This window comes from Schistocerca gregaria, chromosome 2, assembly GCF_023897955.1.
Source record: "Schistocerca gregaria isolate iqSchGreg1 chromosome 2, iqSchGreg1.2, whole genome shotgun sequence".
Taxonomy (NCBI): domain Eukaryota; kingdom Metazoa; phylum Arthropoda; class Insecta; order Orthoptera; family Acrididae; genus Schistocerca; species Schistocerca gregaria.
In genome coordinates this window covers 113,493,994-113,507,857 of record NC_064921.1, presented here as the reverse complement: position 1 = coordinate 113,507,857, position 13,864 = coordinate 113,493,994, and the positions used below count along the sequence as shown (strand labels likewise).

Below are 13,864 nucleotides of genomic sequence, written 5' to 3'. Positions count from 1 at the left end.
CATATACATAATATACATATACATATGGGCACATTAATAGACAGATGGAGTGAAAGTATAACTTTCACAGTTCCTATGGACGCACACAGATGTTCGATGTGTGCTCAATTTGCGAAATGGCTTATGTCTGTCCGGTTGTGCGTTTCCTAACAGACCCATTCTAACGTAGCCCAATCAGTGAAGTTAATTACATCATCCACACCGACTATCCAGCGCTATAGCTGCTGTAAGTGCTGCGGAAATGGGCATCTGTAAACGGTTTCATTTACACATCCCCAAGGGCAAAGAACTCCATTGGTGTAAGGTCAGGCGAACTAGGGGGATCACAATATGAACGGTACGTCATTCCGCCCAGCATGACCATTTTATCACTGCGGGAGGCGTTCGTTGAGGTTATTACATACGAGGTTATGCCAAAGTGGCGCGGCTCCGACCTACTGCAAAATGAAGTCGGGTACCTCTTCTGTCAAACAGAGAGATAGCGTATCGTGATAGGTTGTCCCTGAAGCGATAGATTCCGCGCAAAAGAAATGACCGAGGGGTATGTGGATATAAATTGCGCAGAAAACATTCAGCTTCGGAAAATCACGTTCCAGAGAGGCATGCGAGCTTTCCGTAGCCAGTTTTCTGAAATTATGCTTGTTGGGTTTGCCATTTTAGTGAAACTTGACTTCGTCAAAGAACGCAAGTCCATCTGCGAAACCATCTACAGGGTGTTTCAAAAATGACCGGTATATTTGAAACGACAGTAGAAACTAAACGAGCAGCGATAGAAATACACCGTTTCTTGCAATATGCTTGGGACAACAGTACATTTTCAGGCAGACAAACTTTCGAAATTACAGTAGTTACAATTGACAACAACACATGGCGCTGCGGTCTGGGAAACTCTATAGTACGATATTTTCCACATATCCACCATGCATAGCAATAATATGGCGTAGTCTCTGAATTAAATTACCCGAAACCTTTGACAACGTGTCTGGCGGAATGGCTTCACATGCAGATGAGATGTACTGCTTCAGCTGTTCAATTGTTTCTGGATTCTGGCGGTACACCTGGTCTTTCAAGTGTCCCCACAGCAAGAAGTCACAGGGGTTCATGTCTGGCGAATAGGGAGGCCAATCCACGCCGCCTCCTGTATGTTTCGGATAGCCCAAAGCAATCACACGATCATCGAAATATTCATTCAGGAAATTAAAGACCATCTTGCATAAACCACGAGGTGTTTGCAGTGTCGTCTAAGGCAGTTTGTACAGCCACAAATTCACGATGAATGTCCAGATAGCGTGATGCAGTAATCGCTTCGGATCTGAAAAATGGGCCAATGATTCCTTTGGAAGAAATGGCGGCCCAGACCAGCACTTTTTGAGGATGCAGGGATGATGGGACTGCAACATGAGGCTTTTCGGTTCCCCATATGCGCCAGTTCTGTTTATTGACGAAGCCGTCCAGGTAAAAATAAGCTTCGTCAGTAAACCAAATGCTGCCCACATGCATATTTCCGTCATCAATCCTGTGCACTATATCGTGCAGCAATGGTAGCGGCGCTGAGGGGTTGCCGCGTTTAAATTCTGTATGGATAGAGGTGTAAACTCTGGCGCATGAGACGATACGTGGACATTGGCGTCATTTGGACTGCAGCTGCAACACAGCGAACGCAAAACCCGAGGCCGCAGTTGGATCACCTGCTGCACTAGCTGCGCGTTGCCCTCTGTGGTTGCCGTAAGCGGTCGCCTTACCTTTCCAGCACGTTCATCCGTCACATTTCCAGTCTGTTGAAATTTTTCAAACAGATCCTTTATTGTATCGCTTTTCGGTCCTTTGGTTACATTAAACCTCCGTTGAAAACTTCGTCTTGATGCAACAACACTGTGTTCTAGGCGGTGGAATTCCAACACCAGAAAAATCCTCTGTTCTAAGGAATAAACCATGTTGTCCACAGCACACTTGCACGTTGTGAACAGCACACGCTTACAGCAGAAAGACAACGTACAGAATGGCGCACTCACAGACTGCGTTGTCTTCTATATCTTTCACATCACTTGCAGCGCCATCTGTTGTTGAAAATTGTAACTACTGTAATTTCGAAAGTTTGTCCGCCGGAAAATGTACTGTTGTCCCAAGCATATTGTAACAAACGGTGTATTTCTATCGCTGCTCGTTTAGTTTTTATTGCCGTTTCAAATATACCGGTCATTTTTTAAACACCCTGTATGTCCGTTTTGGATTATCAGCTGGTTTTAGCGACTGCAACAGTTCAGTTCTATAATCCTGGAACTGCAGATGCTTGCAGAGCACATGCCACGCTGTTGATTGCAGCTCATTCACTTCTCTGTTGGCACGACCTGTAGATTTTCTGGGACCTCTTTCGTAGATCGTACGAAGATTTTCCACCACTTCATTGTCGACAGTTTGCCATGCGGTGGTTTGCTTCTTGGATATATATCCTGTCTCCCCGAATTGTTTGGCACATCCAGCAGTGTTGTGGCAGAGAGGTGCCACTTCACCAGACTTCGTCGAAAATTTCTGTGAACAGCGATTGTAGCTGATTTGTCGCATATTGTATGTAACCGTTTTGAATAATAAGACGGGCGGTGAACAACAACGGCCGTTTTCCATTGGTTCATTTTTGCCAACCTACCCTGTGAGAGTTAACCTTTTGAGTCGTATTGTGTAAAGTATGTCTGTCATTGCTTTAGTCACAGGAATACTTTCCTTTTGTACAATTCATCATGAATCAGCCTGCGTAATAATGTCCACGTAAACTGCCACAGGTGGCACCGTACAGGGACGTAACCCAAAGTAAATGTGAACAGTCTGAAGAAATACCATACGTAGACAGACGCACACGTGTACAGATGCAGTTTCAACGCAGCACCTTACGCGAGAAAATACGGTGCGTTTGGCTGGTTGTCCAGGTTGCACCGCGACGGCAGCTCCCCCTACTGGCTGTCCACCGAGTCTTCCGGCGGGGCGCGCAACTCTGACCTGGACAGCAACTACGGCTGCGGCGACACGTCGTCGGTGAGCGACCACTACGATCAGTCGGCCATGTCGGGCGGCGGCGGCTGGCACGGCTCCAGCGGGCCCGGCGGTGCCCTGGAGAGGTGAGTCAGCCAGCGTCCAGCGTCGCGCGGGTAGCCGCGCTCTCCTTGCACCGAACGAGGTTTTCCCGGCTGTGAAGCAAAGCTATCCTCGACACGAAGGTTGATTTGAAGGCAGCAGTGCTTTACTAGGCATGGCCCTACTGATTTTCACCCCACAATGGTCGTAACATTTGCGCACCCCTGCCGTACGAATGACACCGCCCCTACCGCAAAGCCTTTATAAATTACTAGCTTATCCTTGGGCTCTTTAGTCATCGTCATCACATTCAGAAGCTGTTCTGCATTTGTGACAGGTTCCTGACTCCATTAATGTCTCCGTCTGATCCTGTTCCTCTGTTCTTCCCATTTTCTTCTCTCCTCCCACTGTACCTGCGGTAGCTGCTTTTAGAATCGCCTATTCTGGCTGAATATGCCCCACCTAATCTTCTTTCATTTGCTTAACCAGCAGTTTTTTGTTTCAAGTACTTTATTGTTCCTCATGTATCCGATCATTTTCTTCATTCTCCTCCCCACTGACATCTGGAGTATTTCAAATTTGTCTGTTTCTCTCTCTGTCAATGACCAACTTCCATAGCTATTCAGAAAAACGCTCGACAAAAAGCATTCAGACAAACTTTTTCTTAACAAATTATTTTTTTATACTTCAAAATAAGTACAACATAGACATTCACCTGTGACATAAATTGCTGACACGTATTATAGCGGTAGAGATTTACAGAAGAAAGAGTTAATTTACATTCAAGATAATTCTTGAAATACTGAAAAGTTTTTTAGTGAAGCAGAAAGAACTAAACATATTGTGTTCTTCTAACGTCAGTAAGTAATGAGCTATCTATGAAATTGAGTGGAAAGAATGGTAATAATTTTTTTTTTGTAATTTTAGAGCTTTCTAATTGAACATTTTGTTATTTCTGTGATAAAGTTTTTCACTTTCCACCGAAAAAAGAGGCAGTGAAATACAAGAAATCATCTAATTTTATAGTGACATTTTAAACATGAGAAAGTGTTTTTACTGCGTAATTGTATGTTCCATCTGCAAATAAACTTACCATTAAGTACTTAAACTTTAGAAAATTTACGATTAAAGTTGTTGGAAACTGATAAACAGGCTGATAATTTTTATATGTATAATTGAAATGAGAAAACACACTTTCCTGTGGTTCGAAAGAGAAACACTCTATTAATAATGTTATGTATAATTCCGACAGTTGTTCAGTGTATGTACTGACATCGAAATTTTTTAACGTGAACTTAGCAAAATCTTTCAGAGCACATCCTGAATCTATTGACTTGTACGTATCTTTTTCAGTTGCTAAAGCTGACAATTCACTCAATCGTTTTTGTGAATGTATTCACATAATGTATGTCTTTACCAGCCCGAATATTGACAAACTTGTTTCACCTCTAGCTGCATATACAGCTAACAGCAGAAGTTGTAGGCGTATAAAACTATTGCAAAAACTGTCAATGAAATAGCTTTTTGTAATATAAGGTTTTGAGCTTTGTAGACAACTTCCAGCAGCAAGTATGGTCGGTATATCAAAATTCCATCGTTTAATTCCTTTCTGTTGGTGTCACCTCCATCACCAGCAGTTGGCACAGCCTCAAGAACCAGGCATGCAGCTTTCGGGTCGTTACCATCCCGCGACTGCAGATCATTAATACAGTACTGAATCAGTGGCAGCTCATAAAATGACACACTCGCATTTCACTCGCAAATGTTTATCGGAACATCTTTGCTTTTCATACCGTATACTTTCACCCCTGTCACTTTTCGCTGCTAATTACAATACACTGTGTATACAAACTTGCACTTGTGGGCATCTGGCTCCCCTCTCCGCTTGGCGCTCCCAAGCATCCATTTGTCCCGCTTGGACCTTAAATCTCTCCTCACAGTTGTACGGATAGGTCATGCCTGTGTCCTTGTGCTACGTTCCTGAAGGAAAACCATTACTGAAGGTCACATGTTGATAACTCACGACTGTGTGCGTTACTCATGAGTTGGCGCAGGAGACCTAACCGTTGTCTCCATACTGAACCTACTTTTTTCATTTTTGTCACTGCAGCTGCAAGCACAAACATAGGACGTGATGAGAAATAGATGGCTAGACTTCATGCAGCACGAGTCAGTGGTGACTGGAACTACTGTCATTCAGTGACACCATCAGTACTGAATTTACACGAATCTGAATTTAGGAGGAAGGCTGTAATGATGAAACAGTCAACATATAATTTTCACTTGGAAGTAGAACAAAAAAATGTAATGAAGGTAAATGGCCAATAGTAAGTCCCTGCTCCCTCCGATGCTGAAGACAAGTCCTAGTGATGTTGTTGACAGACATTCGTGGCTACCTCAGTCGGCTTTGGATAGCAAATGGCATAGCATTGTATGTAGTTAAGTCTCTAATCGAGATACTGATTGAAGAACTGTGAGTACATTTGGCGCCTGTCTCAGAGATCGACTGAAGACTGCATTGAAATTGCATTGTGTTCTTCCTAAATTCCTAGGCCGGATATAGATACTAGACGAGATACTTGTGATAACATGCCTTGCGGCAGCAAAGAGATCAACAGAGCTGTCGACCTCTGGTAGCACAAGGGCTGCCACCCGGTGGCCCACTGAGCATATGTTGTTAAAGACTTGTTGCTCACTGGTGTAACCCCAACTGGCTAGGCCGCTTGTATATTACAGACATGGGAAGGACTTCAGCTCTGCTGGGCAAACGACCCATACACCACACCTATTGCCCATGAGAAAGATGAGAGGATGGTGCCCATCTCAAAGACTCAGGAAGATTGCGGCCGCTCGTATAATTGGTGACCCATGAGACTGTGGGTGACGTCCATTGGCGTGGGAGCTACAAACAGAGACCCAGAGAATACTCATCGCCAACAGATCTGGGACAAAACGTTCAGGTGGCAGCAGAGCTAACAGAGGCGCTGGAGGCAGAAAAAGTTTTGTGGGCAAAACACTAGCTGTGCGATGGTTAGGGAGCAATGAGAATCCATCCAGGTTAAACAATGCAGAACAGTTTTATTGAAAAAGTGCAACCAAATTAATCTTCTGCTGGAGAAAATGTAATCACTACATTAGTTTGTGAAAGTTGGTGCTTGGCACTGAATTTAGACCAGTTTGAACTTAGGCTGAAGGCTAGAATGATGTAAGAGTCATAACTCGATATTCACTTGGAAGTATAAAAAGAAAAGATCAACGACCAGTACCAAGTTCCTGGTCATCTCCGGTGCAGAGGCCAACTCCTTCTTATGGTAGTGAACAGACAGTGGCGGCTCCCTCGTAGTCGGTGGCTGGCGAGTAGCATAGAGTCATGCACAGTGAAGATTTCAATCGAGACTGAAGAATCGCAGGTGCTGTCTGCATCTGGCTCAGAGCTCGACAGAAGACTAGCTTGGAGCATCTGCACGAACAGTTCGACGACGTTTTGCTGCAGCATGGACTATAAGGTCCGAGACCATGGCTGCGGATACCCTTGACGCAACATCACAGACAGGAGCGCCTGCGATGGTGTACTCAACGACGAACCTGGGTGCACGAATGGCAAAACGTCATTTTTTCGGATGAATCCAGGTTCTGTTTACAGCATCATGATGGCCGCATCTGTGTTTGGTGATATCGCGGTGAACGCATATTGGAAGCGTGTATTCGTCATCGCCATACAGGCGTATCACCAGGCGAATGGTGTGGCGTTCCATTGGTTACGCGTCTCGGTCACCTCTTGTTCGCATTGACGGCACTTTGAACAGTGGACGTTACATTTCAGATGTGTTACGACCCGTGGTTCTGCCCTTAATTCGATCCCTGCGAAACCCTACATTTCAGCAGGATAATGCACGACGGCATGTTGCAGGTGCTGTACGGGCCTTTATGGACACAGAAAATGTTCGACTGTTGCCCTGGCCAGCACGTTCTCCAGATCTCTCACCAATTGAAAACGTCTGGTCAATGGTGCCCGAGCAACTGGCTCGTCACAATACACCAGTCACTACTCTTGATGAACTGTGGCATCGTATTGAAGCTGCATGGGCAGCTGTACCTGTACACGCCATCCAAGCTCTGTTTGACTCAATGCCCAGGCGTGTCAAGGCCGTTATTACGGCTAGAGGTGGTTGTTCTGGGTACTGATTTCTCAGGATCTATGCTCCCAAATTGCGTGAAAATGTAATCACATGTCAGTTTTAGTATATTTGTCCATTGAAAACCCATTTATCATCTGCATTTCTTCTTAGTATAGCAATTTTAATGGCCAGTAGTGGACATTATACTAGAGTGTGACATTTCAAATGCTTTGGTTCTCTTCTGTGCAGGTTTCTCCAAAGTTTGTGTTTCACTTCCATGCAATGAACTGTGCATTTTCAGAAACTACTCCATCGAATTAAGGCCATTAATTGATTGTAGTAAGCTTCTATTGAGCAGGTATGTCCCATTTCCTGTGCTAGTGTACTTTTTGTGTCCTTGATTCGTGCATCATGTGTTACCTTGCTTCCAAGGTAGCAGAATTCCTTACGTTTGTTTACTTCGTGATGTTACTGATGTCATTTGTGCTATAATTTGTGCTACTGTACCTTTCTTTCGACTTCCTTCCGTTTCAGTTCATAGAGTGTTCTCATTTGAATGTTCATTGTGTGCTACAACTCCAACAATTCTCCTTCGCTTTTACCTGGGATAGCAATGTCATCAGTTTTATAGTTAATATTCTTTCACATCATCATCATCATCATCATCATTTAAGACTGATTATGCCTTTAAGCGTTCAGTGTGCAGTATAGTCTCCTTTATAAAATTCCTCCATGATCCCCTATTCAGTGCTAACATTGGTGCCTCTTCTGATGTTAAGCCTATTACTTCAAAATCATTCTTAACCGAATCTACTGCTGAAACCATGAGTCTCTTGGGTAACCTTGCTTCTCCCATGCTTGTAACATGGCCCCACCATCTAAGCCTGTTCGCCCTGACTGCTACATCTATAGAGTTCATTCTCAGTTTTTCTTTGATTTCCTGATTGCGGACACCCTCCTGCCATTGTTCCCATTTACCTGCAATCATCCTAGATACTTTCATATCCGTAACCTCAGCCTTATTGATAAGGTAACCTGAATCCACCCAGTTTTCACTCCCATACAACAAAGAGAGTAGATCGTAGCTGAGCAGTCTACGATCTGCTCTCTTCTGCAAGAAGGAAGTCAGTACCAAGACTAATTTTTGTCTCTGCCTCTTCGACGTTCAGACTGAATAGTAGTGGAGGAAGCCCGGATGCCTGCCTTGTAATCTTTTTAATCCGAGCATTTCTTTCTTGGTCTTCCGTTCTTATTGTTCCCTGTATGTTGTTTGGGGCTTTGGTGAAAGACTGGTGTTGTGGTGCCGTGGCAGGTGCGTGAGCTGCATGAGCAAGCTGGGCGCGCTGTCGCGCTCGTCGACGGCGGGCACGTGCACGCCGCTGACGCCGGGCCCGCCTGGAGCTGGAACGGCCGCGTGCTGGCTGCACGACGCCCAGCAGACGGCCGCGGGCCAGCAGGGCCGCGACGCGCGCTCCAGCGCCGCCTCCCTGGCCTCCTCGCACGGCAGCGACGGCCCGCGCTCCTCCCAGGAGGCGCCCTGCTTCTGGTAAGGCTCCTACAAGGCTGGCTGGACGCAATACACGCGGCACATACGAAAGAGGCAAATACTGATACAAAGAATTTCACGTGGAAGTACTTCACCCAAGGCTGGTCAACAGCATTCACCTTTTCATTTCAGACAGAAACAAGTTTATCATAACCATCCATAAAACAACAATTTCATTAACAATTAATCGATTAAAAGAAGTTTACTTTAAGCCGTCAGTTAATACCGATCTCAAGACTATGTAATGTGACTCAGTTAATAACATCAAGGTAGAGATTAGCAGGTTGGCTAATGCTCAGAATTAAAGAGTACATTAAATGTTTTTCTTAAAAATATTGTGTTCATTTACCACAGTTAGCCAGCCCCTTAAGCGCAAATAGTTGACTAAAAAGTTGCACTCTTTAAGAAAATTAACTGGATCAAAATTACAAGGATGATCAACATTTTATCTATAATATTCTCTTAGAGAAATAAGGATGTGAACAGTTTACATTTAAAAGAAGACTATGCCCGTAGAACTATAAGTCAACACAGTAACGGACCACATGAAAGGACATCAAACGATGAAATTAGCAATTGTCTGGAACAAACAAAAGTAAGTCGGCAGGCTTTCGCCCATACGAGCGTTTTATGTAAGTCTGCATGCTTTCGTGGCCGTTGTCACTCAAGTTAAAATCTTCTGGGTTATTAGGCCTCGTCATGTTTCTTCTAAAATGTTCGACGTTTCGACCACTCTTTTGGGATCTTCCTCAGGATCTTTTGGTGTCCACTACTGCTGGAACACTGCCAGAGACGAGTGTCGCGTCCACTTATAAAGGGCGAATTTACTGGCGTTCGTGCTGGAGAAATGATAGTATTGGTTAAAATACATGTGGCTACCATTGGTAGGCCATAGTCATAGGCTAACACAGAAGAAGGGGCGTTGGTAGCTCATATCCTGTGGATACCATTGGCGGTCATCGTCATCGGATAGAAAGGCACTGTTCCACACTTATGCTTTAGCCAGGCTCATCCAAGAATTGCGCGCGGTGGGCCCGCCTTCGCCCCGCGGGCGCAAAGCAGTGTAGTTCAGCGCCCCGTCCGCGACCGTGTGTCGCTAATGTCACCTTAGGAGCGAGAGAGAGAGAGAGAGAGAGAGAGAGAGAGAGAGAGAGAGAGAGAGAGCTGCAGAGCGAGTGAGAACGCACAGAACTGCTCTGCGTTGGACTGTCCCGCGGTCAGATCTAACGTAAACAAACTATTCTATTTTAGAATTAATTTTATGTAAGGGATATAGAGTCTCATTCTTACTGTTAGTAGTTATAAGTAAGTATTTTTTGTTATACTTCGTGCTACAATTTTTTGTATAGCTTTTCAGAGTTTAGAAATCGCATCCTTACGTAATAATTTTCACTGACCAAGTCTGAAAGCTTATTAAAATAGAATTAAGGCTATAATGCTCTTTAAGTCTTACAGTCAACATTCATAAAGAAGACAATTAACATTTTACACGTTTTTCTTTTTCGAGGAAACGATTTTGTCTACGCTTGGTACAAGAATCCGTGAGACTGCTAACCTCAGAGAATTGGTAAAATTTTTATACCCAAGGAATGAACAGTTCTTAGTTTTAGCAAGCTTTAAAAAAAGAGAGGAAAAGAGCTCACAAATATACTTGGAACGCAACATTTTTTATTTTATGCCTTCTTGGCTGTTGAATGGTTTTTAGCGATTAAAACAGATTGCCCTTTAGTACTCTCAAAATGAGGAAATTCTATTACACTAAATATTAAAGGCTCACGTCCTGTTTCCACCCCCAATGAACATCAACTTTGCCTTGTAGGTTTTCAACTGTTCCATTTTATTACATAGGTATTTTAGTTCAATTAACAGCCTTCAGATTTGTGCGATTTATCGTGTAACCGAAATGTAATTAATGGATTTATTTTAGTTCGCCTGTAGATGACCTCACACTTTTCATTATTTAGTATCACTTGCCAGTTTTCGCACCATACAGAAATCTTGTCTAAATAATATCACAGACAGTTCCTTGAGGAACGCCAAAGAATTCTGTTTTACTCGACGACCTTCCATTCCTACGAACGCTAACGAAAGCCTTCAGGAACTCTAGAAACGTGGATTCAATTTGAGGTCCCCTGTCGACAGCGCTCATTACTTGATGAGAACGGAACATACACTGAGATACAAAAGTCTTGGGTTAGCGGTATGCACACTTACAGATGGCAGTTGTATCACGTGGACAAGGTGTAAAATGATAGCGCATTTCTACTCCGGTGATATATGTGAAAACGTGTCCAACGTGATTATGGCCGCACGATGGGAATTAACAGACTTTGAATGTGAAATGGTAGTTGGTGCTACACGCGTGGGACATTCCATTTCGCAATTTGTTAGGGAATTCAGTATTCAGATATTCACAGTGTCAAGAGTGTGCCGAGAATACCAGATTTCAGGCATTACCTCTCACCACAGACAAGGCATTGGCCGACGGCCATCGCTTAATGACAAGAGCAACGAAGTTTGCGTAGAGTTGTCGCTGCTAACAGACAAGCGACACTGCGCGGAACAACCCCGGAAAATGTGGGACATATGACGAACGTATCCGCTAGGACAGTCCTGCGAAATTAGGCGTTAATGGGCTATGGTGGCAGATGAGCGACTCGATTGTCTATGCTAACAGCGTAAATTCGTCTGCAGCGCCTGTCGTGGGCTCGTTGCCACATCGGCTGCACCCTGAACGACTGCTCTGGTCCTATGAGTCCTGGTCTCAGTTGGTAAGTGCTGATGGCGAGCTTTCAGTGTGGCGCAGACACATGAAGCTATCGACCAAAGTCACTGGACAAGTCATGACGGTGTGGAATGTATTTACGTGGAATGGACTGTGTCCTGAAACAATGGAACAAGCACGGGAGCAAATCCTTGAACTAAAGAAACAAGCAGATAAAATATATCTTCACATCTCCTTTGAAAAAGCGAAGATATTGACAAACATCAAGCATACCTCGAAGTTCAAGAACAGGAGATTGAAATAGTAAAAGAATTCAAATATCTCGGAGAATGGATTAGTTGGAGTGCTGTGGAGAGCAAAGCAATGGAGTCCAGAAAAAATAAACTTTAATTGGCCTTCCAACTAACAAAAAATACATACAACAAAAATCCCTTTCATGGAGGTCCAAAATTACACATTACAAGACAATGATTAAGCCAGAAGCACTGTAAGCAGCAGAAACACTTAACATGAATTTCAAAGGCCAAATGGAGAAACTTGAGCTAAAGGATAGAAAAAGTTTAAGAAAAATCATTGGGCAATAATTATGTATAAGATTATACACATCATAAATGAAACTCTCTACAAGAAAATTGAAAGACTTTCAGATTCTATGCGAAAAAGGAGAATACATTTTTATGGCCATATTCTCAGAATGAATTCCAACAGATTAACTAAACAAATATTTGAATTCTTCCGTAACCGCAAAACGAAACCCAATTGGTTTAAAGAAACTGAGAAAGACCTAGTAGAATTAAAGATTTCAGAAAATTCACTTATTGATTGAACAGCTAAATTAATTACTAAACATGAAAACTTAAGGTTCAAAGACAAATCCACACAGAAGTCCAAACCCTTCATCTCGGTAGAAGAGAGGAGAAGAAGATCAGAAAGAATGAAGAAGTACTGGGCCCTAAGAAAAGAACAACGCTCAAATAAATGATTGATCCAGCGTACCCCAAAGAGGGTGAAACGAAAGAACAAGAAAGGACTGTGTCCTCTGGTTCCACTAAGCCGATAATTGACTGGAAATGGTTATTTTAGGCTACTTGTAAACCGTTTTCTGCCTTTCATGGGCTTCATATTCTCAGACAACGATGGTACTGTTAGGCGTGATAGTGTGCCATATCGTTGTGCCACTACTGTTCATGACTGGTTCGAATAACATTTTAGAGAGTTCGAGTGAACGATTTGGCCACCCAGATCGCTCGACATATATCGCATCGAGCATTTATGGGAAATAATCGAGAGGTATGTTTGTGCACAAAATCTTGCAACGGCAACGCTTTCGCAATTATGGACGGCTATGGAGGGAGCATGGTTCAATATTTATGCAAGCGGACTTCCTACGGCTTCTTGAGTCAATACCAAGTCGAGTTGCTGCACTGCGGTGGGCAGACGGAGGTGCGACACGAATCAGGAGGTATCTGATGACTTTGTCACCTGAGTGGAGAGCTACTTGTTTCTCACAAGCGATATTTTCTGAATCCATTTTAATATTGTGTCAATGTACCAGTTTCCTTGAGGTAATTCGTAGTACAGTCACAACACCTCAGCATGGATTAGTGCAGCCTTGTTGCACCCTGAATTTGACTAATTGCGGCATACTACTTTACTGCTGAGCGGGCAGTTCTGTGTGTACCAGGACTGCAAAAATTAATTAAGGAACTTAATTTTTTAGAGGTGATAATTTTAACATTCTGAACAGCAAACATACATTCATCGTGAGTGCCAGGAGGAGAGGGAGTGAGCCAGCGGTGTGCCCGCAGGTACGACCGCCCACGGCTGGGCACGCCGCCGCCAGTGCTGCCCCCCAAGAGCCCGGCGCGCGCCGCCCCCGCGGCGTCGCCCTGCCGGCCCCCCAAGCCGGCGCTGACGCCACAGCGGAAGCCTCCGCCGCCGGCTCTGCCCCTGCCGCTGCCCCTGGCGCTTCCACTGGGGCGTCCGACCGCCTGCCAGAACCCGGCCTGCGACTGCGCGTGCACGCGGTACGCCACCGCCTACCGCCGCCTGACCTCTACTGACTCCGCCACCTCGCCCTACGACAATTACGACGTGCCCAAGCCGATACTCGGGCATCTAGCTGTCAAGGTACTTATCTTCATACCACACTTCTTGTTTGTTGCTGACGTAGGCAGCTTTTTTTTTTTTCCTCATCAGTCTGACACTTTAAGCGACCCGTTACGAATTCGTCTCCTGTGGCAACCTTTTCATCTCAGAGTAGCAATTGCCACCTACATCGTCAGTTATTTGTTGGAAGTATCCCAATCTCTGGGTTGCTCTGCAGGTATACCCTCTACATCTTCCTCTACTACCATAGAATTATCCCTGATGTCGTATTATCCTGTCCCTTCTACTTGTCAGTGTTTA

At 44.3% G+C, this 13,864-nt stretch overlaps 1 protein-coding gene across 1 annotated transcript in view; it reads left to right on the top strand.

Annotated features, from left to right (window-relative positions):
- The window catches only part of LOC126336458 (uncharacterized), a 397,050-nt gene that overhangs the window by 367,574 nt on the left and 15,612 nt on the right, over positions 1-13,864 (top strand). Inside the window, exons 8-10 of the mRNA XM_050000166.1 lie at positions 2,922-3,110; positions 8,497-8,730; positions 13,264-13,585. Coding sequence (XP_049856123.1) covers positions 2,922-3,110; positions 8,497-8,730; positions 13,264-13,585 — 745 coding nt within the window. The remainder of the gene's footprint in view (positions 1-2,921; positions 3,111-8,496; positions 8,731-13,263; positions 13,586-13,864) is intronic.